Genomic DNA, 27,132 nt, shown 5'->3' with positions numbered 1-27,132 from the left:
CCGAGCGGGACTCGTTTGCTAGAGAGAGAGAGCTCCCAAACCAAAACAGAGAGAGGGAGAGACCCCGCGCGCTAGAGAGAGAAAGCTCCAAAACCAAAACAGAGAGAGAGAGAGCTCCCCTGTGCACTGTACTTAACCCGACCATAAACCTCTCCACTTTTGATCGAGAGGGAGAAAAACTCTGCTAATTTAGCGAGCGAGAGGGAGAGAGGCTTCGCAAATGTTCTTTTTAAATCTGCTTAAATAGGGCAGAAGCTTCTCATATAGACATTGTCTCATTCATTTGAGAGGCCTGCAACAATGGAGAGGTCTTCTGGTATAGCACTCTCTTCTGGCCCTGACGCAGTCAAGAGAAAGGTCTCATACTTTTATGACCCCGGTATTGGTAACTATTACTATGGCCAAGGGCACCCCATGAAGCCCCATAGAATCAGAATGGCCCATAACCTCATTGTTCATTACAATCTCCACCATCTCATGGAGATCAATAGGCCTTGCTTGGCCAACACAGATGATATAATGAAGTTTCATTCTGAGGATTATGTTAACTTTTTGCAGACTGTTACACCTGAGACTCAGCACGAGCAGGTGAGTTTCTCAAAATTGTGCTCCACTTTTTTCTTCTTTTCTGATGCTATATACTTATTTTTCCTGAAATATGTTTTCGTTTCTTGTTTAATTTGATCTTTTTTTCTTCTTTCTCTCGTTTTTTTTTTTTTTTGAGTTCTATTTTGTTGGGGCTTTCATTTTATTTTTCTTTATTGTTGATTTTAGTTTCATGGTTTGGGTGATATGGATGATGGTTTATGGATTTCTTCTTCAGTTTTTTCTGTTGGGTGTTATATTTTGTTATCCTTTGTGGTCTAACTACTTTCTCTGCTGAAATACATATCTGAATTCTGCTACAACTTGGATGGAGAAGGAAGTATTCAAACAATTGAATCAACTTAGAAAGCCATAGAAAGAGTTCCTTGTGGGCTCCATTTGTTTTCAGAATATCGCCAACTATTTCCTCGATGTTGTTATGGATCATCCTTAGGAATAAAAACACCTAAACATGTGAAGAAATTCAATTCCAAAGTAGTGCTTTCTATTAAAAAAATTCTATAGGCCTGTAGGGACTTTCATACGCCCACCTATGAAAGTACACTCTCTTCTATAGACCTGGTAGGGACTTTCATACACCCACCTAAATGTAGATGAATTAGGAGTCCCTCAGAAATCAAGTTTATTTTCTCTTTTTTTTTTTCGTTTTCCATCCCTTATTCTCAACAGAGAAATTTCATGGTTCATTACCTTATAAATTCTACATCTTCTATATTTAATTATTTATTCACATCTTTATTTAATGCTACTAGTGAAAATTTGATAATTGATGTGAAAATGGTATTTGATGAGGAAACTAGTAAAATTCTGATAATAATTTTTGTGACTTTGTATAGATGAGGCAGTTGAAGAAGTTTAATGTTGGTGAGGATTGCCCTGTGTTTGATGGAATTTTCAATTTTTGCCGGGCCTCCGCTGGGGGTTCGATTGGGGCGGCAGTGAAATTGAATCGGGGTGATGCAGATATTGGGATTAATTGGGCTGGGGGGCTTCATCATGCAAAGAAATGTGAGGCATCAGGGTTTTGCTATGTGAATGATATTGTGTTGGGGATCTTGGAGCTGTTGAAAGTCCACCGTGTAAGGAACCATCTCTCCCTCTCTCTCGCCTGTGTGTCTATATGGGTGACTAATATTCATACTTTTTGTTGGTTAGTTGTCTTGGTGAATTACTTATTTAATATTTTTAATATGGTGGCATTTGGTTTTTTGTTGTTTAAAGGCATATGCTTTAGAGAATACATTTGAGGGAACTTGCAACATGTTATTGTTCTTTCTGTGAATGGCTTGATGCAAGTTATGATGAATGGCATTAGGTCTTTAATAATTCATGTAGTTTATTTCTTTGACTACCTTTCGGGTTTGAAGCTTTAGGAATGAGTTTTGGTTGTTGGTTGGAGGAAAATGTTAGCACATTTATGTCTCTTCTCCTCCCAGCATTGTGTCATAAATTCATTCAATGCCTACTAATTGAGTATCTATCCTATTCATAATAGCTTACTTGCCATTGATTACTGCAAAGCCCATATCTTACTTTGCATGAGCTGCAGATGTATCCTATGCATCTAAATGAACCCAAATCTCAATATTCCATCTATGAAGAGTTTAATATGCCTCTTGATATGAAAGTAGAGTCTTAAGATGAAGCCTTTTCTAAAGTCTTACTGTCCCATTTGTTTGGAATGATTTTGGAGTTTAATTTTTGTTTGGAATGATTTTGGAGTTTAAGTGTTTGTTAGATATGATTGTGGTTTCCAAGATCTTGCATATGTCCTTTGAGAGACTATTTTATTTGTACTCAGCACTCTGCTGTTGAATCCTCTTTTGTTAGGGTTTAGTTTGTTAGTCCTTTTTCTATTGGTGTCCATACTTCAATGAGTTTGCCATCCATGTTTGAACCAGGATCGTAGCACCTGGAAGTACTTTTAGATTGTCAATTGGCTCCCTTTCTTCCTTCGTTACCTTGCATTCAATTACAAATGGGTGATGCCTCTCTTTGTTTCTTTCTATTTGATGTATCTGGGCGCTAACTTATTTACTTTTGAGGACAACTAATTGTTCCACATGTAATGCTACATCCTATTCCTCAAATCACGTGTCTGCAACATTAATATATGGAATCAGTAACCCATTTCGCATATGTTCCTTCTGTCAAATATAATTTGGCGTCGATGATGATCTTTCCAGGGTTCTTTAAGTGAGTTTTGACTATAACACTACCTGAACATGTTAAATAGCTTCCATGAACTTGGCCTATGGATTGAAATTGTTGACGACCCTAGAACCTCAAACCCTTGTGATTGTGCATCATCATTGAATTTTTTTTCTGACTTTTATGCTATGGAATCCATATTTGTACTCATGAAAGATATACATTTGCATTGTGTTTGCGTAGATATGTTTATTACTATGAAATGTTGGAGGATAACCCATTTACTCCCATAATGCCTCTCCTTGCCCTTATTGACCATCCATATATTGCAACTTTCATCATAGTCCCCTTTTATCTCTCTCATCAGACTCCCAGCCATGGTGATCAAATGATCTTCTTGATGCTAGTTTGTCTTTCAAACTCTGAAATTGAATGACTTGTATTTTATTCTATTTATGAATTCAGTCTTCTACTTGTTTCATTAATTTGTTTAATTTTTCATTTTGTTTATGGAATCTGCTCGATTCATCAAAGCCAAGAAGATTGTGTTTTAGATCTATTCTTTTTCTTCGTTATGTTTTTTTAGCTAAACCCTATTCTCTCTTTTTTAGTACTTTAGCAATAACATTCATAAGCATCTGATCACTTCATCATGCTCCAATTCTCCTATCATAACTTTTTTAAAAAAGAACAATGTTTGGCAGATATTTGTAGATAATTTAGAATATGGAAATAGCTTTTGTTGCAGATTTTCAAGTGCCACGCAACTCAACTGTGGGTAAAACCTTTTTCCTTCCTCTTTTAGTTAGAGATTTAGTGATACTCATGAATGGAATATCACATTGTCATTAGTTCTTATGCTTTCTTGACAACTTTCCCAAAAAGTTATGGACAAACACATCTGGTCTGCTTATATAGAATTTATTTTTCTTGGATATTGATATCATGGACCAGTCACACACAAACATCTAAATACGTACTTATGTGCATATGATAACTACAATTCCTACTACTTATGCTTTTGATTCTATACAATTGATTTCGTTCCTGCATTTGTGCTCAGAGATTTTATGCCCATTCCTTTGTTATTGTGATTGGTATGTGCAATTCCCTCACTGTTTCTCTTTGGCTTCGAACTTCTCCCTTGTTCTTTTTACTCTATCTTGTTATTGTATTTCTGTTGCAACATGCATACCTACAATGGCACGAAAGAAAAACAGAAAAAACAAAAAAATAATAAGGCTAGGTGACATATTATTACAGCATAACTTCTCTCTGATCCACATTTATCTCTTTGGACATGAGTTTGATTTGGTCTTGTTGGGCAGCGTGTTCTGTATGTGGATATTGACATCCATCATGGAGATGGTGTGGAGGAGGCATTCTACACAACTGACAGAGTCATGACTGTTTCTTTCCACAAGTTTGGCGATTACTTCCCTGGAACTGGCCATCTTAAGGATGTAGGATTTGGGAAAGGGAAGTATTATGCCCTCAATGTTCCCTTAAATGACGGAATGGATGACGAGAGTTTCCAAAGACTTTTTAGACCCGTTATACAAAAAGTTATGGAGGTTTATCAGCCAGAAGCTGTGGTTCTTCAATGTGGGGCAGATTCTTTGTCTGGGGACAGGCTGGGGTGCTTCAATTTGTCAGTTCGTGGACATGCAGATTGCCTCCGTTTCCTAAGGTCTTTCAATGTCCCTCTGATGGTTTTAGGTGGGGGTGGATATACTATCCGTAATGTTGCTCGTTGTTGGTGCTATGAGGTATTGCGTGGTACCTTGATTTTTTATAGGGAAACTGCAAAAATGTGGGTCGATGTGGAAAAGAAACATTGGAGGGCAGGGATTTGGTACTCATTGGAAAGATGATGACTCTTTTTCTCCTTTTTAAAATCCTCCGTAAATATGCATATTTTATAAAACAACACTACTGTAATTTTGTTGTACTGGTGCTGATTTGTAGTTATATCTTATAATTATATAATTATATTTTTGTAACCTTGTTTGACAATGTTTTGAATGCATCAATCATGCGAAAAAGAAAAAAGAGAAAATTTTAGTGCAGGTATGGGTTGATTGGCTATTCATATGTGCACTTATCCTTTGGTGCAGACTGCAGTTGCAGTAGGAGTGGAACCTGATAACAGCTTGCCTTACAATGAATATTATGAGTACTTCGGTCCAGATTACACTCTACATATTGACCCAAGCAATATGGAGAATCAAAACTCACCAAAAGATCTCGAGAAAATCAGGTAATTACCTGGCTATTATCTTCTAATTAATGTGTCTTCAAAAATGTTATTGAATACAGTCAAAATCCTGGCAAAAGATGCTTTTGCCACAAACCTAAATAGGTCACACCCAGCTTATGTGCCAGGAGTTATATGGTTATACTTCCTCGTATTTTGCTGAATTGCTTTGGAAATCTGTCTCTAGTACTTATTTTAGATTTTGCATCCTAATCTATAAAAGTAGGGAAACTTGCTGCTGGAGAATCTGTTACCAGATTTCATATTTAAAATCATTTAATTTGTTGGTTAGACTTTTCTTTTTGATGAATACATTGTTGGTTAGTTCTGGTGCTTCAATTTCTGTGTCGCTGGCTGCATGTCAACGATGATGTGCTTCACAATATGCTACTATGATAAAGTTAAAATGTTCAGATTTTTCAGAACTAAATTTAGAGGGCTTTTGATGTTTGCAATTGTTTGCAACATATCGTGAAGTTTTAGATGTGCTTATGTGAGAGGAATTAGTACTACACATATGTATATTATATTTATTATTTTGACTAGGTGAGGATTGCATGTGCTAGAGCAGTGTTTCAAAGAGCGCTAGGGGGGTCCTAGGTGGCTTGGGGGTCTAGGCCGTCCAGCGCCTAGGCGAGCACCCAGAACCTGAGCGGCCTAGTTGAATCCAAAAAGGATTCTACAGTCTCTAACAATAAATATATCATATAAAATATAAAAATTAGGTATTTAGGGCACATCAAAATTAAAGTATACTACACATTAACACACACTCCATATGCATAACCATAAGTCGGTCCATTTCCAATTAAAACTTAAAATTTACCAGCCAAATTATCAAACTAAAGTTACCAAATATCAAATCAGTGGAACTACAAATCCACTATCCACAATACACAACCAAGGGGAAGAAAACAAAAATGAAAGTAATACTTGAAGACTCAAAAGAATCTTCAATCAATGTTTAAAGTTTAATCATTATTCATCATTCATCATCATAAAAAGTAGGGTCAGCCGCAGTTGCATCATATTCATCGGAGTCGTCACCCTCCTCGACATATTGATCGTCCTCCTCCGTCTCTTCTGAATCTGCCTCTTCTTCCTCCTCTTCCTCTACCCTCATCCTCTGTGCAAAAGATCTAGTGGCCCTAAGAGGGTCGGCTGAAGTCCCTGAAGCATTTATGACCATGTCCATGTGAATCCTTCATCAACTAACCACGTCATAACATTGTCCAAATTTTTTGATTTGATGGGGTCTCTTTTATCTCTCTTAGCAAACCTGTCCTTCAAGAATCGATAATACTTGACATAGACTAGGTTATTGAGCCTAGTTACTTTTCTTTGTATGAATCTAACAAAATCAAATGTAATTCATTTGATTATAATATATATAGTTCATGTATTATTAATATAATTATACAAATTATCCTTTGGCCTTACCCCTTCAAAAGTACTCTAATTGCGTTCGGAACTCGATGAGGAAGTGGTTAGGCTTAAGATCTGAATGGCCAACTTTTATAAATTTGGAGAACTACATTTATATTGGCTCCACCAATTAGCTGCAAAGATATAGAATTAAATCATAAATAAATAATAGAATTATAAAAATGAAACTTGATTACTTGAACTTGATGAGCTTGAGAATATTATTACTATCTGGATCAATTTTGGTCCTTTCCCTCTTCGCCATTGGACTCCCAAAAGACTTTAATGAGCACTTGTAATTTATCAGCTCATCAACGCATATAATATCCTGGATATCAAGATCAGGGACTAGCACATCTACAGACTTAATAAATCCAGTCATAATTGTATCATTTGTGTGAATATCCTTGTCAACATAAAAAACAGCTGGGTTCAAATAATAACCAGCTGCATGCAATGGCCGATGTAGCTGCCTATCCACTTCTCATCAATAATCTCTCAAATAGGCTTGTAGCAATTCTCATCATCATCGAAATTTTGGGCTATCTCTCTTTTGTATTTTTCCATAGCCTCATATATGTAGCCCATAGAAGCCTTGTCACTATCAACTATGCGAAAAACTTTGATAAGAGGAAAAAATACCTAAAAACGCCCTTCACCCCTCGCCAAAAAGCCTTAGAAAGGATGATATCTCTCACCTTCTTCCCTACCTGATCCTTGGACCACTTGCATGCTCTTCAGTCATCTGAGGTAAACGTCTGCCTCAACGCACTTTCTTTGAATGTATGCTATCTAGGCATAAGTACCAGGTCGCAAATCTCGTGACCCCAAGCTTCACATTCTCTTTCTTCTTTGTAAATCTACACATCCTGCTGAGGGTGAGATGGTGGCTATAAATGAAATTTATAACTGACTTTGCCTTCTTCACTGCATTTGACATCTCGATTAAACCGCCTAGAGCCTCAAGCATGAGGTCTATACAATGTGTTGTACATGGTGTCCAAAAGATTCTAGGATAAGCTATACGCAACAAATTAGCAGCAGCAACATTAGGAGCAACATTGTCTGTGACAACCTGTACAACAAGATGCTCCCCAACCTCCTTGATTCCCTTCTCTATAACTTGGAATATGTAATGGGCATTATGGGTATAATCAGATGCATGGATTGACCTAAAAAAAAACAGTCCCTAAAGGACAATTCACAAGCAAATTCATCTGACTTCTTCTCTTCCTATCACTCCAACCATCAGTCATAATAGAAACTCCATATTGAGCCCATGCATCATTCTTAACTTTTACAACATCCTTCGTGACAAGCTCCGCTTTTTTCAAAAGAGGCTTTGAAAGCTCATATGGGGTTGGGGGTTTCATCCCAGGCCCAAATTGGCCAATTGCCTCTACCAAGGCATAGAAGCTTCTTAGGCGAGCGGTTTTGAAAGGAATGCTCACTTCGTAAAACCATGTAGCAATATAAAAAACAGCTCTATCTCTCTCTTTCTTCTTCATTCTATTTTCAATGGTGGTTTGCTTCTTTGTTTTCTTTCCTGCAACCTTAGGGTTAGGTCGGGGCAAAAAACTATCCATAGGGCCTCTAACTCGAGGCTTCTTACTCTCAAAACCAAAACAAGAACCAGAACCAATTACAACTCCCTTTCCCTTTCCCCTAATAATGGATTGTTCTAACTCTTAACATCCCTCCCCATCTTCATCACTATCATCATCATCATAACTGACTTGAACCCCATATTAATCTTTGCTATGGAGGCAAATTTCTCATCTTTTTTCATTTTTACCATTCTCAAAAAATTGGTTATTTCCTCTTTAACAGCATCAGTAGTCTTTTTACATAGGGCAACATCCCCCCTGATACCAGCAAGATGTTTCTTGAACCGGTTTATGCCCTCTTTTGTATCATTCTCACAAAATTTGCATCTCATGCAATTTTTATCATTAGGATCTGGGTTGTAGCCATATTTCGAACCGGGATCACCACTCCTATCATATCCCGAAGAAGACATCTCAAAATAATACATCTTATACAAATAATAAAAAAAATCACTTACTTTGATTGCTCAATCGCTAAACTTCCACTTCAAAGATGCTTCTAAAGACTCCAAATCTTCTAAAAAACCTCCAATAGATTTATAAAATATCACAAATTAAATCTAATATCAATGGATGATGTTTTGACCCTTCGATCCTAATGAAATCACCAAAAATTGGTTTTTTGGGGTTTTTTTCTCTCTAAAATGATCTCTAATATGTTTTAGGTTACAAATAAACCTAAAAACAAAAAATTTGGCCCTTTAGTATAAAATAAAAAGGACAAAAAATGCCCCTACCAAAACTCATTTCCGCCTTTGGGAGGAATGCAAGCCTTGGGTGGCCGCCTAGGCGGATTCTTGGGCACCCAGGGTTTTCTTTTTTTTTTCCCGTTTAGTTCTGGGCAATGCGCTCAGGCCCCCAGAATTGCCTAGGCAGCCCGCCCAGGCGTTGGGCGGTCCGCTTTTTGAAACACTGTGCTAGAGGGAGAAGAGGGGGCGGGGGGGCTGGGCTGGGGGTTGTTTTGGGATATTGCATTCTGCTTCTATGACTTGCAATACTGGTCATTTGTATTTTAAAACTTAGTGCTGCACTTTGGAAATTGACATTGGCATTTAGTTTTGAAAACATGGGCAATCTTGCCCATGGTTTTGCGTGAGAGGATTTAAATTCAAATGAAATCCAAGTACACTTTATTTTTTTTGGTGATAGAATTCAAGGGTGTATTCATATGGCTTACTAAATAGAAACTCTTACCATATTTTCACCCCGCTTGTGTGGACAATATTTCCACAACATGTTTGCATCCGTCCCATTTTTAACCCCACTTGTGTGGAAAACTTCCCAAAATAGGGACTGACAGAAATATCGGGGGGAAAGGAATCCCTTCTTTCCTGTATTATATAATAGTCATATTACGAATACTCCTAGCGCAGTGGTCCAAACTTGCCCCAAAATGTACATTATCTCATTGCCACTAGTCAAAGAGGAGTGGCAGTTGTGGATTTTGTGTGAAAATGAAAATATATAGTGAGTAGTGAAGCACCAAGTGTCGGACCTAGGAGGAGTGCAAGGTTGCCTTTGGAAGGGATTTTAAAGGTAGATCTTGATTTTGGTGGCAGCTCCTTCAGTTTCTTGGGTTTGTCAAGGGTAAGGGTTTAGTTTAGGCTCCAAGTTGTAGTTGGTGGTGTCGACCACCAATATAGTGAGTAGTGAAGCACCAAGTGTGGGCCTAGGAGGTGTGCAAGGTTGCCTTTGAACGTGATTTTAAAGTTAGATTTTGATCTTGGCGGCTGCTCCTTTGGTTTATTGGGTTTGTAAAGGGTAAGGGTTTAGTTTAGACTCCAGATTGTAGTTGGTGGTGTCGAGCACATCCATATTCGACGAATAGGAGTGGCAGGATTATCAAAGGCAAAGGCAAGATCTCTTTTAAATGGAACGCGGTTTAAGCTCACTTAGATAGAAAATTACAGACTTTTCTATGTGGACAAGAACAACATCTTTTCTTTTTTGCTGAGTTTTACTTCTCTTTCTTATAAGAACTCATGTAAGATGCAATATACAGCGGAGAAACATCTTTTTTGGGTTGGAGTTTGAAACGATTTGTATACGAGCTGATTACCAGCAGAGTCTTTAGAATTACACCTGCATCCATCTTCCTTTAAAAGTTGAAGATGTGTGCGTGAGTATGGTGAATGCCAACCTCCAAGTTAATCTGGTTGGATATACTAAATCAACCATAAGTGTCGTATGATCAAAACATGCGACTAAGAAATTATGTGTATGGCGGACCTGGGGTCTTGGATATCGATGGCCATCAGTAGTGTCCATCTCTCTTCTCTAGCGTCTAGGCAGGTGTCCAAGGACATGGCTGCCTAGGTTAAACAGGGGCTAGGGTGTGTCTAGAGACCAAATTTTGTATAAAAAATGCATGGTCAGGCATTTTTATACATTTTTATGTGGAATCGTGCCAAATCCAAATCAAAGTACTATGGTACTGCCAAAAAAACTCAATCCATAGCCAATTAACCTAACCGTAATCCATACCAATCTTTGACATTGTAGTTCCATACCATTCCATATTATAGGTCCATACACATTATCCATAATCCTCCATAGACTCACTCTGTCTCCAACAACTATGATCCAAACCAAAGTACTAGTACAACTAAAAATACAACACAATCACAATCCATAATCCATAGTCCGTACCATCGTGTAATCCAAGCACATAAAGGGAGAAAATAAGGAAAAAAAAAAAAATAGACTTGAAGATTCAGGAGTCTTCAGTCATATCATTAAAAAAAGCTGGGGCAGCTTTATTTGGGGGAAAATTGTTAGGAATGCCCCACCCGAGGGGCATTTTGCCTGTATGCAGGTGTAGCCCCAGGGTGCTCGCCTAGGGCTAGGCACTGGGCATTCCAAGGTCCCTGGACAGGCGCCTAGGGACATCCTGCATAGAAGGCCCGCATGATATAAATATCACAAAGAAATGACTCCTCTCTCTCTCTCTCTCTTGAAAGAGGACATGCTCATGAGCTATGGGGCCTTTAGTATAAAGACCCATCTTGGGTATGAGCCTTCTCTCTCTCTATCTCCCTTCTCAAACTATATGAGGTGGAATTCAGAATTAACTGAGGCATCCCGGAAGTTTCTAGGAAAGGTCAATGGTTTTGCAGAGTCACTCTACATGGAGAGAGACCCCTCTTTCAAAAGGCCTCTAGAGAGAGAGAGAGAGAGAGAGAGAGCCGGTCTTGTTCAAAGGCTAGAGTGAGACTGCAAAACCCCTCGAGAGGGAGGCTCATCTTCTATAAAGAGATGTTTCTAGTGCAAAAGCCTCTATAGAGAAAGAGACCCATGTCGTGTAAACAACTCAATGGGATATAGGAGAGATTGATCTTGTGCAAAAGTAGCGAAATAGTCCCTACTTCAAAGTCAGCATGGTTTGCTGTCTGGTCAGGACCCAATTCCAATTAGAAACATAACCCTATCTCTATATTGCACTCTGGCTTTCCTTTTGGTTTCCATTTACCTCTTCATTTCCACTTTCACCGAGAGCCACACCATTTCCAGGTTCACAAAAAACTTCTTCCCCAGGCTTTCACTTATCCCCAAGTTCTTCTCCCTTTCCGCTCTCTTCATATTTCTACAGAAAGAAAACCAACCCCTCTTCATTACCTATCTATCATTATATTTCTCTCTTCCCAACTCTGCTTTTTTGGCCGGTGCTTATTAAGGATACAGAGAGTGGGACCCCTTGTCTTCTTTCTCATCTTAAACTCGCTGCTTTTTATGGCACAGAGAAAAACACTTTACAATTACAAGAGATTTCCTGCACTACTCACTGTTGGAATGTGAGAGAAATATAGGGTTTGGAGAGAGGATTCTAGAGATGGAGAATTAGAATATTGAAAGGGGCTATTTTGGAAAACAAATAATAAAAGATAGGGGAAGTTGTACAGAACGGGGTTGGATATAAGGAGCAGGAAAACAGAACGGCGCCTGAGATGGAATTAGTGTTGAATTTATTTTGAAACCCCGAGATTTAAGGGGATGAAACATGATATTTTCCATTTGCTAAAATATCTACTGAGAACTTGAATGTGATGTTGCTAAAATATAATATCTATATACAATATATGTTTATTATATGTTTATAATATGTGTCATGATCATTTGTAGTACATATGTAGCAATATTTTAGATAGGATACAAGTATCCTTACTCTGGATTTAGGGAAATACCGAATTGTGTCTATTCTCCCCATATTCATGGCTGCAACCATATCTATATTTGGGCATCTTAGTTTGCGTTGTTTTTTATTATTCAATATTCAGAAATCCGTCATTTCCCTTTCCTGTGCATGTGTGGAACCTTGCTGCAATTATTTTTGTGGCAAGCTTCTCAACTAGGTGCTTGTGAGATGCTTTTCAAAGGGTATACCCACTCTCTTCTACTATAGAAATGGACTTCGGACTTGTTTTTTCCTCTTATATCATTTGATGCTTTTTCTAGTGGACTCTTCACTGCAATTCTCTGAGTGTATTGCTTAGACCTGTTTGTTGATTCTTGGCATGTTAGGAGCACGTGTTTTACTCGTCAAAAAGGAAAGGAAACCAGACAAACAGCACAAAACCAAAATGATCTTCTTTATGCTATAGTAATTTTATGATTACGACTTTCTATTTGTTAGCTTAAAGGAAAAACAGTGTTCAAAACAACTGATCTGGCCGACTAGTCGGTCCTAGCCCGATCCGATTAGTCGGGCCGATTCCAACTAAATCGGCCAATTAGTACCCCCTTTTTTTCCAGAAAAATGCAATTTTGGTAAAAAATCTAAAAAAATCCAAAAAAAATCCCAAAAACTTGTAAAAAATTATAAAAAATATTTCGAATTTACATGTATTGTTTATTTATATTGTCATATAAAAAAATCAAAACAAAAATATATTATAGGCATAATTGGATATCGGAAAAAAAATTTTAGGCACCTGAAGTAATATTGTTTAGGCACCCAAACTTTAACTCATTAAAGAGAGAGAAAGAGAATGAGAGAGACTTTGGGGCAGGCCTTCCCCAGCAGTTAGAGAGAAGAGAGGTGAGAGAGTGAGAAAGAGAACCAAATAGTGAGAGAGAGAGACATTGGGGTCGAGAGAGATTGGGACAGGTCCCTGCCCCAACATTTAGAGAGAGAGAGAGGGAGAGAGAGGGAGAGAGAGGTTGGGCAGTCCCCTGCCCAATAGTTCCAGAGAGAGAGAGAGAGAGAGAGGGTGAGAGAGAGGTTGGGATAGGGACCTGCCCCAACCCAACAGATAGAGAGAGGGAGAGAGAGAAAGAGACAGAGAGAGAGTAAGAGAGAGAGAAAGAGAACCCAACAAAGCACAAAAATCTCCATCTCAATGATGGAGATTCTTCACAAGGTCTTTTCACAACATTGGGAAGAGAAAATGGACAATAATAGAGCCCACACCAATCTTTACAATAATAGATGACAGTGTTCAAAAGTCACATTGGAATAGTGCACAATCGGGCAATTTTTTGAAAAAAACTAATTGGCCCATTTGTGCCGATTAGTACCGATTAGTTCAAAAAATCGGTCAATTAGTGTACTGAAAAAAAAATTCAGAATACATGACTGTCGGAATTGGGACAAATCGGGATCGGGCAGTGACCGACCCCGATTTAGTTGGCCGATTTTTTTAAAATCAGCCGATCCTTTGAACAAGAAGGAAAAATTGATACTTATCATAAAAATCCAGCTTTTGATTGCTGTTTTTTTAAAAAATCAGCTACATAAAAAGCCTCACATCCATTGCTTAATCTAATTTTCTGGCTATCACCTGGATTTTCAGGGCTGTGTTGCTGGAGCAGCTATCGAGAGTACAACATGTACCTAGTGTGCCATTTCATAGTAGACCTCCCAATTTTGATCTTCCTGAGGAGGTGAGCCTTTGCTATTCCTCATTTGTGCACAAGGAATTCACCTGCTTCGCTGATCTCAATACATGGTTATACAAAATGTAATATTGATATAACTGTTTTTTTCTAAGATAAGTTATAGTGAATAATTAAAATATAATGATTTTTCTATCTTTATGCTAGGTGTGAATAGGGTTGGCAATGGCCTAGTCAGCGTAGCCCTTAATAAACTAGGGCCTAGGCCACAAAATGTGGCTAAGGACTGGACTAGGACCTGGCCACTATGGCCCAATGGACGAGCTGGGCCGGGCCTGGGCCTAGGCCTAGGCCAGGGCCATGACAGGTTCTGCCCTTTTTTTCTTTTCTTTTTGTTCTCTGGGTCTATTCGGGTGAGCTCTGGCTCGGGGTGGCCCTATAGGATCCACGGCCAGGACATTGTCACTCCTTGTGAATCAATTTATATGCAGAATTAAAGAACATGAAATACGCTGTTAATCATGGTAGACATTGGAAATAGAGAACAAAAAATAAAATCAATGGATTTTGTAGAAATGATTATGATCGTAAAAATAGACATTTTTTCTCTCTCTAAAATAGCTTCTAATGGGTTTTAGGTTCCTTTGAAACCTAAAACCGACAATTTTACATCTTTAGTATTAAAAAAAATGACCAAAAAATGGCCTCAATGATCGACATTTTCACCCCTGGGCGGGGCGCAGGCCTGAGCGGCCGCTCGGGCGGGCACCTAGGCGGGTTGAGGCGAGCGCCCGAAGATACCTTGCCTTCTGGACCGCCTAGGTGCTGGGCAGTTTGCTTTTTGAAACACTGTTACATGTATAATAATGATAATCATATAATACTTAGAATTCTAATGACATTGAATTATATAATTGTTATATGTAATTTTTTCTATTAGAAAATGTATTATATGCACGGTGGTCAAAAACAAATGCAACAAACAAAAAACTAAATAAAACTCTTTAAGGTAACATTGTCAAATAACTCATACACTCTCATTGTTCAACATGCAATCATGAAACTCTACATAAAAATTATTAAATAAAAATATGAAGAAACAAATTCACCATCATAAGAAACAAAGTCATGCACTAGAAATTGTAGTGCTACTTTTGTAGTTCAATTGTATTAAAAATAAATAAAATTGTATCCATACAATACAATCTAACTAACAACTACGGATCATATTATTTTGTAATTATAATTAGAAAATTATCAATATTACAATGCATAGTATAGTACATTTACTGTGGAAATTATAAATAATTATACTATAATAAAAGTTCTATATATGCATAATATTAACAATATTATCCACTACTATTATAGTATTTGTTTCATAATATTACATAATTACTATTGTTATATTTATTAAAGTAATTATGTATTAATTTTTATTAAATTACAATGTGATAATTTACATTATAAATTACATTGAATATGCTAATTTTATTTAAACATTATAAAAATGGTTTACACATTTCAAAAAAAAAACCAACGGTTATTATTATATTATTAAAACATTAATTTCATCATTTTATTGTTATAGTTATATTATAATATTATAATTATGTAACAATAATAATATTCTATAATTAGTATGGTTGGATTATATTAATATTTTATATAAATTAATATAATATTAATATGATTGTTAAAACTTTATAATTAATATAACTTTATAATTAATAAAACTTTATAATGCTTTTTAGATTTAGTTCATAATAATCTATAATCACTAATTATAATTGTTTTATACATTACATAGTAATTGTTATTATATATTTGTAAATCTAGTAGGAAATTTGTACAAAGAGACCATTTACTTCTAGTACAAAGCGATCACAATCACTCTTGTCCATTAGATTTTAAATCGGGTGGTAGTGTGTCATTGACTAGATTCAAAGGTCATGAAACTAAATTTCTCAAACTTTGTGATACACCCCAAGCCATCTAATTTAACATCCTAATGGCTAGGGCTGATTGTGATCTCCTTGTAACAATGGTAAATGGTCTCATAGTATAAAATCTCATTTGGTAATTGTATATGTAATAATTAAGATTGTGTATATTAGTTTTAATTATTAAGAATTACAATAAATTTCTTTTTATCATTCTCAATTAATATAAATATAATGATCATAATACTAATTACCATATTGGTGCACTATTTTAATAGAATCATTACTATTGTTATTACATAAAATTATAACTATCATAGTAATTGATTATTATAATACTTAATAGAATTATAATTAGTTCAAATTACATTCATTGTTGTTAAAAATTATTATTAGTTCAAATTATATGCATTGTTGTTAATTACTAATATTATATAATGATTAAAAACATAATTAAATTACAAATATTTCTGATACTAGTACAATAAATTCATGTAAGTATTATTATGAGACTACACTGAATTTAAATTAATTATTATAAATATACATTATAAAATACAAATATATAATCTGGATATAATATTAATATTTCAGTGTAATTACAATATAGTTATTGAATAATAAATGATATAATAATTAGCATATGTATATTACATAATATAATTATGATTTATATGACATTATAGTATTTTATAATTATTATTAGTGGGAGGTAGAACTTTTCTCAAAAAATATGGATATTAACCATAAAATTATGATAATTAATGTGGTTTCTTTGTTGAAATTGTATAAGATAAGGATTAGATTTGGTGAGAAAGATATATAAAGAGTTTCCTAGCTTAAAGGGTGAAAAGCCCCACGGAGAGAGAGAGAGAGAGAGAGAGAGAGAGAGAGAGAGAGAGAGAGAGTAAATTGAGGGTGCGTGGAATAAATTTAAGATATTTTAGGTACTTTAGGTAAGGCATGAATTTCTTTATTTGTGGCATGAAATTATAGTTTGAAAATAATATAAAAGTGCGTGGAGAGAGGTATGAGAGAGTGCATGGAAATAGGCAGTTAGGTATTTTAGATAAGGTTTGAACCGCGTTATTTGTGAGATGAGATGTTATATAGAAATAAAATATAAGTACACACACAAAGTTCATAGAATTGGGAATCTCTTGCAAGGTATGGATAAGCACATTCAATATTTTTCTTATTTAAATGAGGAGAAAAATGGCAAAAAAAACAAATACCACCGGGTCAAAAGGGTTAGAAAACCAAAAGGACAAAATTGGTAATAGAAAAGGACACTTCTTGCGAAAATATAGTTGGTCACCTTCCCTGTCAATACATAATAAGATTGATGACAATTCAGGAGGAAGAAGATTTGGAGCGCAGACCTAAGTGTCGGCGCATATGGGATGGAGATTATTGTGCATCTGAATCAGAGGAAGATCAAAGGCCTCGAGAAAATGATGCCAATGATCGTGACCAATCTGTTGGGAATTCTCCCGCAAGGTAATAATACTGTATTATTCACGATATCTATTCACTTCTTATATTGGAAATATGATTATTTCCTTCTCTCTTGTTTTGATTGTTTTGTTGTCTAATATATTTATTGCTTTAAGGGAAACCTATTTGAGTTCATGAAGAAGGAATCATTTTGTCTAATAACCAAAATTTTTTTGAACTATGTCCACTCTTTTGATCTTCTTCACCAGTCACATACCATTTTGGGGTTTCCGATATTTGAGCCCAATGGTGCTTACACTTCAGTCTCATTTCTGCTTTCAATTGTCTCGATATTCCTTACTCTTGTCTAAGCCTTTTTTCTCTATAAATTGCAAAGAGCTTATTTTCCCATCCAGTATTCATTGATTAAGAAAGAGAATTTTATCTCACTGTTTATTGTTTCTGGATATTTGTTGTAACTAGGAATGCACTTCTGTATATTCTGATATTTTTCTATTTTTGAGTTTGGTCTCTCCTTCCATCTATATATATGTGCGACAATCCAGTACCTAGAAGAGAACCAGTGGCATTTGAAGGACATTTTTTGTTAATGTGACGGAAATTTGGACAAATAAATCTCCCCATTGACTTATTAAGGTTGATTAGAAATTTACTTGCAATATTAGAATGGTCGAAATGGCCTAAAGCCACAAGGAGAAACTCTTAGGTAACATATGAATGTACAATAATATATGTAAATATCAAAAAGGTTCAATCTGATTAATTTGATCAAGCTCACTAAAATATATTTCTATGGTTATGATGACCAAGTGCACCTAAAAAAAGAAAAATGACATACAACAATGCAGATAAGTGCAGTGATTTCATGCAACGGTTGTATAGTAATATAATGCAACAATCTTCAAAATCCATGTTAGGGCTATTTGTTTTATCCAAATTTTAAAATATATACTCTTTTCATTCTAATGAACAACTACAAAAAAGAAAAATTTGAAAACGCAACCTTGAAAGTATTTTTTTGGCTCAATTAACATAGGCCGTCTATTTTGATAAGATGCTTAGATCTAGGCCTTAGAAGGATTTTTTTTTCAATTCTTGTAGATGGCTTTATTATCATTAAATAAATAATATTAAAAAAAGAAAAAATGATTTTGAGTTTGTAAAGGCTAAGATATTGAAATTCACCAAATGATTGGTCTAGATTCGTTGTTGAACATGCATTTCTTTTCAAATGTATAAATATCCTTCAAGGTCTTCTTCCACTTGGAGCATCGATGGACATAAGCAATATCTTACTTCTTGTCAACCGCTTACCAATGTCCACCTGTTTTAGGAAGTGTCATGAGGCAGACTAGTGATGCAATCAAGTTTATCACAGCTATTGCATATTTGGTCACTCATTAATTAATTAGAGTAAAAGAAGTATGAAATGTCCTAACATCATGTCATTGGAGGAGTAGGCAATGAATTATGCACCTTAATGTTCTATAATAGCATTTAGAGCCAGATGCTCAAATTGGACGTAGCATGATACTTGCTTCTGCATGGGATTGAACTATTATAGTTTTGTTTCTTATTTCACCAAGAAACAAGTGAATCTCTCAGTAATGTGCAATAGCTAGTGACATATCTTGTATCTAGGCCAATGTTGTCAGGACCGAACCGATGACTGAATCGGTGAGGGCATTGGTTCAGTTGGACTGGCCGAACTGGATTGGTTCACCAGCCAGACCGGACTAAGAAAATAAATAATTAATAAAAAGTAATCAAATAAGAAAATTTGGAAACATAAAAAAATTATGGAAAAATAGGAAAAATCTAAAAAATTAAGAAAAAATAAAAAAAATGTTAGAAGCAAATATAAATAAAGAAATACTCATTAATAATATAATAACTCATATTTGTAAAGATGACACAACAAAAAGCTCATAATAAAATATTAAAAACATTAATCATGAACTACCATCATAGGTGGGGAGAAAATAAGTACACCTCCACAAGTCTGTAACTCCACAATCTGCAACCTATAGGCGTTAAAATCTTGTTACTATTTGAATATGACATAATCCAAGGATATAATAAAAGTGTCAAAATGATCAATTGTCTGCTTCATCAACTTCATTTCTATCTCCTTGCTCATCATTGGGCTCCACTGTTTTGACTTCTAAATTATCATCATCTGCACCTATGAGAAAGTTTCCATATTTTTTTTTTTTAATATTAAGTTTCCATATTATTAAGTAAGATACAACTTACGTTCTTTGTGTGCATAAAATTTTTAAAAATAAATTAAATTTTAACTTCTTGTGGTGGTTCCATCTCCATCCACTTATCTAGATGCTCTTTAATACATTCAAGAGCATGCCTCTCTTTCTCGACAACCCTCTCTTCCACAATATCAATCCTCTTCAAGTCAATTGGATCTAAGGGCATTGTTTTACCCTCGGTCCTACAATATAACATTCCAAAGCTCTAAAAATAAATAGAAGTAGCACCAGAATTTTATAATTAATAGATACATAATGATAAATAAAGTAAACAAGAGTTTGTTACTTCTCTTCCAATCTCAAGTTGTATTGCACAAAAACCAAGTCATTTAGCCTTTTGTGCTCCAACCTATTTCACTTAGTAGTGTGGATGCGTTTGAAAACAATCCAATTCCTCTCACTCACTTTCACTGCAAGTTTTGCTTAGAATATGGATAGAAAAAATCCTAAGGATGGGAACTTCTCCATCAAATTGTTCCTATCAAGCTGCTGAATGTGATAATTAATTTAGATTAGAGAACTAGAGATACACAAGAACAAATGTATTACATTATAATTAATATGTAATTAACAAAGAATTGATAAAATGGATTATCTTGGAGAATTGTACCACAAGGCAATTACTAAAGGTCCCTCAAATAGTCCTGATGCATTTTGATATTGGCACAACTCTCTTCCGATCTTCACTTGCGTATGTGTTTCAAGGTATAACTTCTCCACCACAGTATGCAAGCCCCTCAATACTGCAACATGGGTTGAAAATGAGTCATTGTTATAGAAAAATTAGGCTTTGAAATAATTTGTAATTGCATGTATAGGGTGATGTAACTGCCCATCCCATCTTTCATCAATAATGTCACAGTATTTCTCATACTGGGTCCTCCTCTACTTATAAGTTTTTAATATAGCTTCTTTGGCCCTATTCATAGTTTCATATGTATACTTATGATAAGCCTAGAATCACAATCTACAATTCTCAACACCTTTACTAGGGGCTTTATAATTCAAGTTACATTTTAACATTAGTCCTAAAATGATTACTTAAAAGTGAACCCCATCTCTTTTTAGCTAGTCTTCCTAGCCCATATAGAATCCCTCCATGCAACTGATGTATAACCATGGTTCTCAAGCCATCCATTTGATTCGACATGCTTTTTAATACGAAGAAATCAAAAGCAAATCTAGTTAATGCTGGCCTCACTAATGTCCTATCATTTGTGTACTTCCTCATAAGATTCAGGACAAAGGAGTGGTTATCGATAAATTTTGTAATATCCTTTACATTCTCTACAACTTCTTTAAAATAATCCATCTTTTCTATATCCTCTAGCATCAAGTCTATACAATGAGCTGCACGAGATGTTCAAATGATAGAGGGATAATGAGCTTGTAGCAAATGCCTCCAAGGGAGTAATTGGTTTGCATTGTCTGTAGTAAACTAAACCATGTTATTTGGTTGCACTTCCTCAACAATTCTTAAATAACTCAAATAATGACTGCCCAGTCTTGATTATGTCAGAGGCATCTATGGACCTTAATAAAACCGTTCCCTTGTGACAGTACACCAAAAATCAATCGATTACCTATTTCTTTTATCTTTCAACCCATCTGCCATTGATAGGATATCCATATATCTTCCATATTGCCCTATATTTGTGGACCCTTTGATCTCTTCTCCGGTCTCGATTGCCTATGTCTTTTATCTTTCAACCCATCTGCCATTGATGGGATATCCATATATCCCCCATATTGCCCTATATTTGATTGTGGACCCTTTGATCTCTTCTATGATATTTTTTAATAATTTGGTCGTAGAATCATGATAGGATCTCGTTACAGATCCTCTGCTTCCAACATACTTTGGATATAGACGGAGTTGAAGGCATTGAAAGGGATAGCACAATGATATATCCATTTTCTCTCTCTATAGCTAGATCCCCAACCAATACATTTTTTATAGTTGGCTAGGAGCTTGGTGTTGTCCTTGGTTGGAAATAAGCCCCTATCCTACCTTGACCTTGCCTTCTTGCCCTTAGCTTGCTACTAGTCGCTAAAAGTTGTGGTGACTAGGCTCTTCCCCATGTCTCCCTCTAGTTTGAGGGGGCTTCCAGCCTCCTCTTCTCCCTCCTCAATATCAAAATACTCCTCCATGGGGGATTGGGTAGGGATTCTTGATCTCGTCATCAATTATTTGCCTCTTTTTCTTCTCGGTCATGTGATATTCAATACTGTTTTGCATCACATCATAGGAGAGGGAACGTTGGAGCATTTGACCATGCTCATAGTCTTTTATGCCATATCGTCCTTAAATGAATGTATTACCCGTCGTTCTATCGGTTTTGTGTAATTTTCGGACCATAAGAGTTCTGGCCACTTTTGGACTGGCGTTGGCGTTAGTGCGAATGGCGCCATGTCATTAATTCAATAATAATGACGCGCAAATATTTTGCTACGTGTCTCCCTTGTCGTTCTTATATAACCCCAATGTTCATATTATAGAGCAAATTTTGTTACCTTTTTCGCCCTTATAATATGGCCAATTTTGGCCATTTTTTTTCTCAATGAAAACGACAAAAGGAGGCGGAAAATGCCTTTTCTAGCCCCCTTTTACATTATCCAGTTCAAATATTTAGTGCCGGTTCAATATCCTTCCTGATTCAATTGCTGGACCGGAATGCTGGTTCTTTGGTTTTTTGTTCCAACCGGCTGATCCGGTCTGGTTCTTACAACATTGATTCAAGCATCCTATCCATTTGCGTCGCTTGTGATGATCTCTTCAGTAAAAACATTGGCATTAAAAACACTATGGAGAAATCTTTGGATCTTTGCAACTGCAAATCCTATTGTCTTCTTGGATCTGGCAGAGTTACTCACCTCTTAATTAATGTTATAAGCATTGGATTGGACCGGCCTGTTCAAACTAGCAATCTGTGAACCGGCACCATTTTCGGTTTGGTCTTGTGATTGAACCAAGAATGATATTGAACTGGCACTAAACCAGTGCACCAGCCATTCCATGTACTAGATCCACTGGGTCATTGGTTCTAAATTGAACTGGCTTGGTCTAAATGGGGACCAGAAAAGACGTTTTTGGCCCCCTTTTGTCATTCTCAATGAGGAAAATATAAGCCTGACTTGGTCTTATTATAAGTATATAAGAGCAAAAAAAGCTAATAAAAGATCTTGCTTTGTAATATAAATATTAAGAGAGAAAAATTTACTTTTTACTTTCTACCTTCGAGTTTTTTATTCTATATTTTCTCTCTCATCAAGCGAACCCCACCAAAACTTTATTGCGTGACTGCTGGCCAAGGAAGTGAGATTTTGGCAACATTTTAGCGGAGCTTCATATCAAGTGAGTTTATTTCTTGTTTACTTTAATATTTAATAGCTTACTTCAGAAAATACAAAAATAAATAATGAAATAATGTTTTAGCCTTGTTAGGTTTGGGAAATTTGAGTTTTATAATTTTGGAATGTGTTCATTTTTTTTTGTTGTTTTAGGTTATTTTGAAATTTGAAGGGAATTTACAAATTTGTAAAAGTCTATCGAAATATTACCTAAATAAAAATATGTTTGTGCCATTTTTTCCAACTTTTTTTTTTTTTTAATTTTGGTTTGGAAAATGTAAAAAAATAAAAATCAAAATGAAAAAACGAAAAAAGAATTAAAAAAAGTAAGTAAGAAAGAAGGGAATGGATTTTCTTTTTTTTTTTCTTCATTTTTGAATTTTTTGTTTTTATTCTTTGAATTTTTTAATTTAAAAAAAAATAAGAGAATGAAAAAAGTTATTTTGGAACATGCAAAAAAGAAAGAATAGAAATTGAGAAAATGCAAAAAACAAAAATAAAATACCGAGATGAAAGAAAATAAAAAAGTAAACTAAAAAAATAGCTTTTTTTTTTTTTTTTTTTTTTTTTTTTTGCACTTTTGTTGCTATTTGCATTATCTTACATTTTCTTGTAATTATTTTTTCAAGGAATTTCTTATTATTCTTTTTTTCCCAGAATTTTCCACTTATTGTGAGGGTGTGCTTTGTGTTGTGGTGTGGGTGTAGGTATTTTGGTTTTAGGTATGGTTTGTACTTTGTAGGAGATTGTTATTACCTATTCGTGGTTGAGACTGGAGACTTTGATATTTGATTTGGAGAAAAAAAGTCTTCAAGTGGGTCTAATAGAGGAAAAAAATGTTCTCAAGTTGGAAAATATTTGCATATATGGTTTAAAACCAATAAAAGGAGGGAGAATACATGGGGTTAATGAGCATTTGTCTCAAAAGATAGGAATCGTGGCCAAAAGTATCAAAGTTCGCTCTCGTGATGTATGAGATGCAAAATAGCATAGAAACCCTTAAAAAGTTATGATGAGATCAGAAACCCTTAAAAATGTATTGCTTGGGGAGTAAAAGCTATAAAGAGAGTAGATTTGTCTGTAGTCTGGTGGATGTATCATTGTGCTATCCTTTCCTATATCCTCAAATCTGTCCATTTCCACCATATGTTGGATCATTAGGTGCAGGGTATAAAGGCCATTTCTATCATGATTGTAGGACTAAGTTGTTAAAGAAGACTGTGGAAGATGTCAAAAGGTCCATAGCCAAATATAGGGCAATATGAGAGACATATGGATATTCTAACATGGCTGATGGGTGGAAAGATGAACAAGATAGGCAATTGATTAATTTTTTTGGAGTATTGTCACAAGGAAACATTGATCTTTAGATGCCTTTGGCATAATTAAGACCGGGCAAGAATTATTTGACTTATTTGAGGATGTTGTTGAGGAAGTGGGGCCAAAGAATTTGGTTCAGTTTATTACACAATGCAGCCAACTTTTGCCGTCGGGCGCATTTGCTACAAGCTCATTGCTCCTCAATCTTTTGGACATCTTGTGCAACCCATTGTATAGACTTGATACTAGAGGATATAGGGAAGAGAGATTATGTTAAAGAAGTTATAGAGAATGCAAAGGATATTACAAAATTTATTTATAACTACTCCTTTGTCCTCAATCTTATTAGGGAGTATACAAATAATGAGTTAATGAGGCCCACAATAACTTCGCTACTAATTTCCTCACGTTACAGAGAATGTTGAATCAAATGGATGGCCTGAGAGCCATGGTTACATCAACTGGTTGGAGGGATTCTATATGGGTCAAGAAGACTAGTGGGAATGATACAACGAATTCAGTTTTAAATGATCATTTTTGGGCTAGTGTTAAAAATGTAATTCGAATTATAGAGCCCTTGATTAAGGTTTTCTGATATTTGTGGACAGTGATTCTAAACTTGCCATGGGTTACATATATGAGGCTATGGATATGGTCAAAGAAGCTATAGCAAAAATGTTTTTAGCTTACACATATGAGGCTATGGATATGGCCAAAGAAGCTATAGCAAAAACATTTTTAGCAGAAGGACCCAATATGATAAGTATTAAGACATTATTGATAAAAGATGAGACATATTTTCAACCCATCTAGCAGTTTGGGGGGGCTTGCATACCATGGTGACGTTATATTCTGAAACGCCTATGTAAGTGAAGATTGAGAGAGAGTTGTACCAATATTAGAATGCATCCGGAGTATTTGGATGACCTTTAGTAATTGCCTCTCATGGTACAATCCTCCTAGGTAGTCTATTTTATTAATTATTTATTATTTAACTATAAATTATAATATAGGAGAGGATCGATGTTGTGAAAGAGTGGGTTCTTGAAAAAGAGAGGTCTGCTCTTAAAGGTATTGAAGAGCATCCTACATAATTGAATGGAGATGAAACCGCCATAAGAAAGTCAAATTTAAATTTAATAATTTTATGTTTGAGGTTTTTATGCACTCTAAGAATGTAAGTTTGTATCTATTTTAATAATATGTAAACTTCGTCATAGGTATAGAGGTCAACACTGAGGAGTCCAATGATGAGCAAGAAAATTGAAATGAGTAAGGTTATTAATTATTTTGATATTTGTATTATATCACTTGGGTTTCATAATATTTTAATCGTAACAAGCTTTTTCGGCCTATTGGTTGCAAGTTGTAGAGTTGTGGACTTTGGTGGTGTACTTATTTTCTCCCTACTTACGATTGTGGTTCATGACTAGTGTTTTTTTATATTATATTGTGAGCTTTTTGTTTTGTGCCTTCTTTACAAATTTGAGTTATTGTATTATTAATGAGTATTTCTTTATTGCTTTAAGAGTTATATTTGTTTCTATTATTTTTAAAAATCTTACTATTTTCCATAATTTTCTATATTTTTCTTATTTTACTTTTTTATTAGTTGTTTAATTTCTTAGGCCAGCGAACCAGTCTAGTTCAGCTGGTCCTGAGCCGTTGCCCTTACTGGTTCGGTCACTAGTCTGGGGTCAACATTGGTAATTTTCTATATTTTTCTTATTTTACTTTTTTATTAATTGTTTAATTTCTTAGACCAGCGAACCAGTCTAGTTCAGCTGGTCCTGAGCCGTTGCCCTTACTGGTTCGGTCACTAGTCCGGGGTCAACATTGGTCTTAACTTGCTAGGCCGCATCGGAGTTCAATAAGACTCTAGAAACCTTAAGACACTTGTGTATTAGAGATAATTTTAGATACTAATGATAAAATCATCTGTTACTATTTTAGTTAGTTTCTCGTAAGTTTACATTTACTAAAATGAAGTTTTTTATATTTTATAATAAGCAATATTTATATATGAGAAATGATCATATTAGACCCCGCCCTTCATGAAGCATGACACGTCCTGATCTTCCTCATCCGCTAGATGGTGGACATGAACTGTGACTGTTAATGTGAAGATATGAGGTTAGATTTTAAATTTTTCACCACCTTATCAAGTAAATCATTGTCTAAATTTTTTTTATTTAGAGTAGTTCTAAATTTTATGTGTACTTAAGTACCCATAGATTGGAGGCTGTTAAACAAGGCTTCACCTATTGGGACTCTCTCCCGTTCTCTCTCTCTCTCTATAACATGATTCTATCGAAGGGTCTATATCATTTTATTTCATTGGATTCTCTCTCTCACCAAATTCTGGTTAAGGGTGGCTATCACTTTGTTTTGTTGCTCTCTCTATCTCTCTCATATTGATTTTGTAAAAATGTTAACACAGGAGGGTAACCACCAAGACCCAGACTGCTGTAAATGAGAAACAAGGAGATGAAGAAACTGAAATGCCGGATGCGCTAGATGAGAAAGGAGAGAATGATGAGACGGACGAGAATGATGAAAGCACGGAGTGAAAGCTCGACTTTCTGCTAAAGTTTCAATAAATCACTGTTAATTTGGAGGACCTTCATAGTGAATATGGTCACTTGAAGTATCCTACATATGAAAGAATCGGGAGTTCTCCATTAGCATCTCCAAAAACACAATTTTGTGGCTCTTGGATTAAGGATTATTAGAGGGAGCAGAGAAGGCTTGTAAGACTTGTAAATCTCTCTCTCTCTCTCTCTCTCTTGATGGTTCACTGAAAATTTTCGTTTAATTACTTGGAACAAGGGATCACTGAGATGATATAGTTGTTATTACAACCTGAAGGTGTAAATAATTCTGTCTGAGTATGCATATTTGGTGAAGGTTGTAAA

The 27,132-nt window shown here is 35.4% G+C and overlaps 1 protein-coding gene across 2 annotated transcripts; it reads left to right on the top strand.

The window, feature by feature from the left end:
- Window positions 1–272: 272 nt before the first annotated feature.
- HDA6 (histone deacetylase 6) lies at window positions 273–27,132 on the top strand. Of its 2 annotated transcripts, XM_006840772.4 has the most exons (7): window positions 273–588; window positions 1,443–1,685; window positions 4,086–4,526; window positions 4,875–5,017; window positions 13,836–13,926; window positions 17,179–17,321; window positions 26,658–27,132. In XM_006840772.4, exons 1-7 carry the CDS (start codon window positions 301–303, stop codon window positions 26,785–26,787), a joined length of 1,479 nt encoding a protein of 492 aa, XP_006840835.1. In that variant the 5' UTR covers window positions 273–300; the 3' UTR covers window positions 26,788–27,132. The 2 variants fall into 2 exon arrangements, with proteins under 2 accessions (XP_006840835.1, XP_020520768.2); XM_020665109.2 differs by lacking the exon at window positions 13,836–13,926 and having other exon boundaries at window positions 375–588.

The sequence above is a fragment of the Amborella trichopoda genome, chromosome 3, assembly GCF_054954075.1.
Source record: "Amborella trichopoda isolate Santa Cruz 75 chromosome 3, AtrichopodaSantaCruz75HAP2 v2.0, whole genome shotgun sequence".
Taxonomy (NCBI): domain Eukaryota; kingdom Viridiplantae; phylum Streptophyta; class Magnoliopsida; order Amborellales; family Amborellaceae; genus Amborella; species Amborella trichopoda.
Note: the sequence above shows the minus strand (reverse complement) of the source record. Positions and strands in the feature narration are given on the sequence as shown.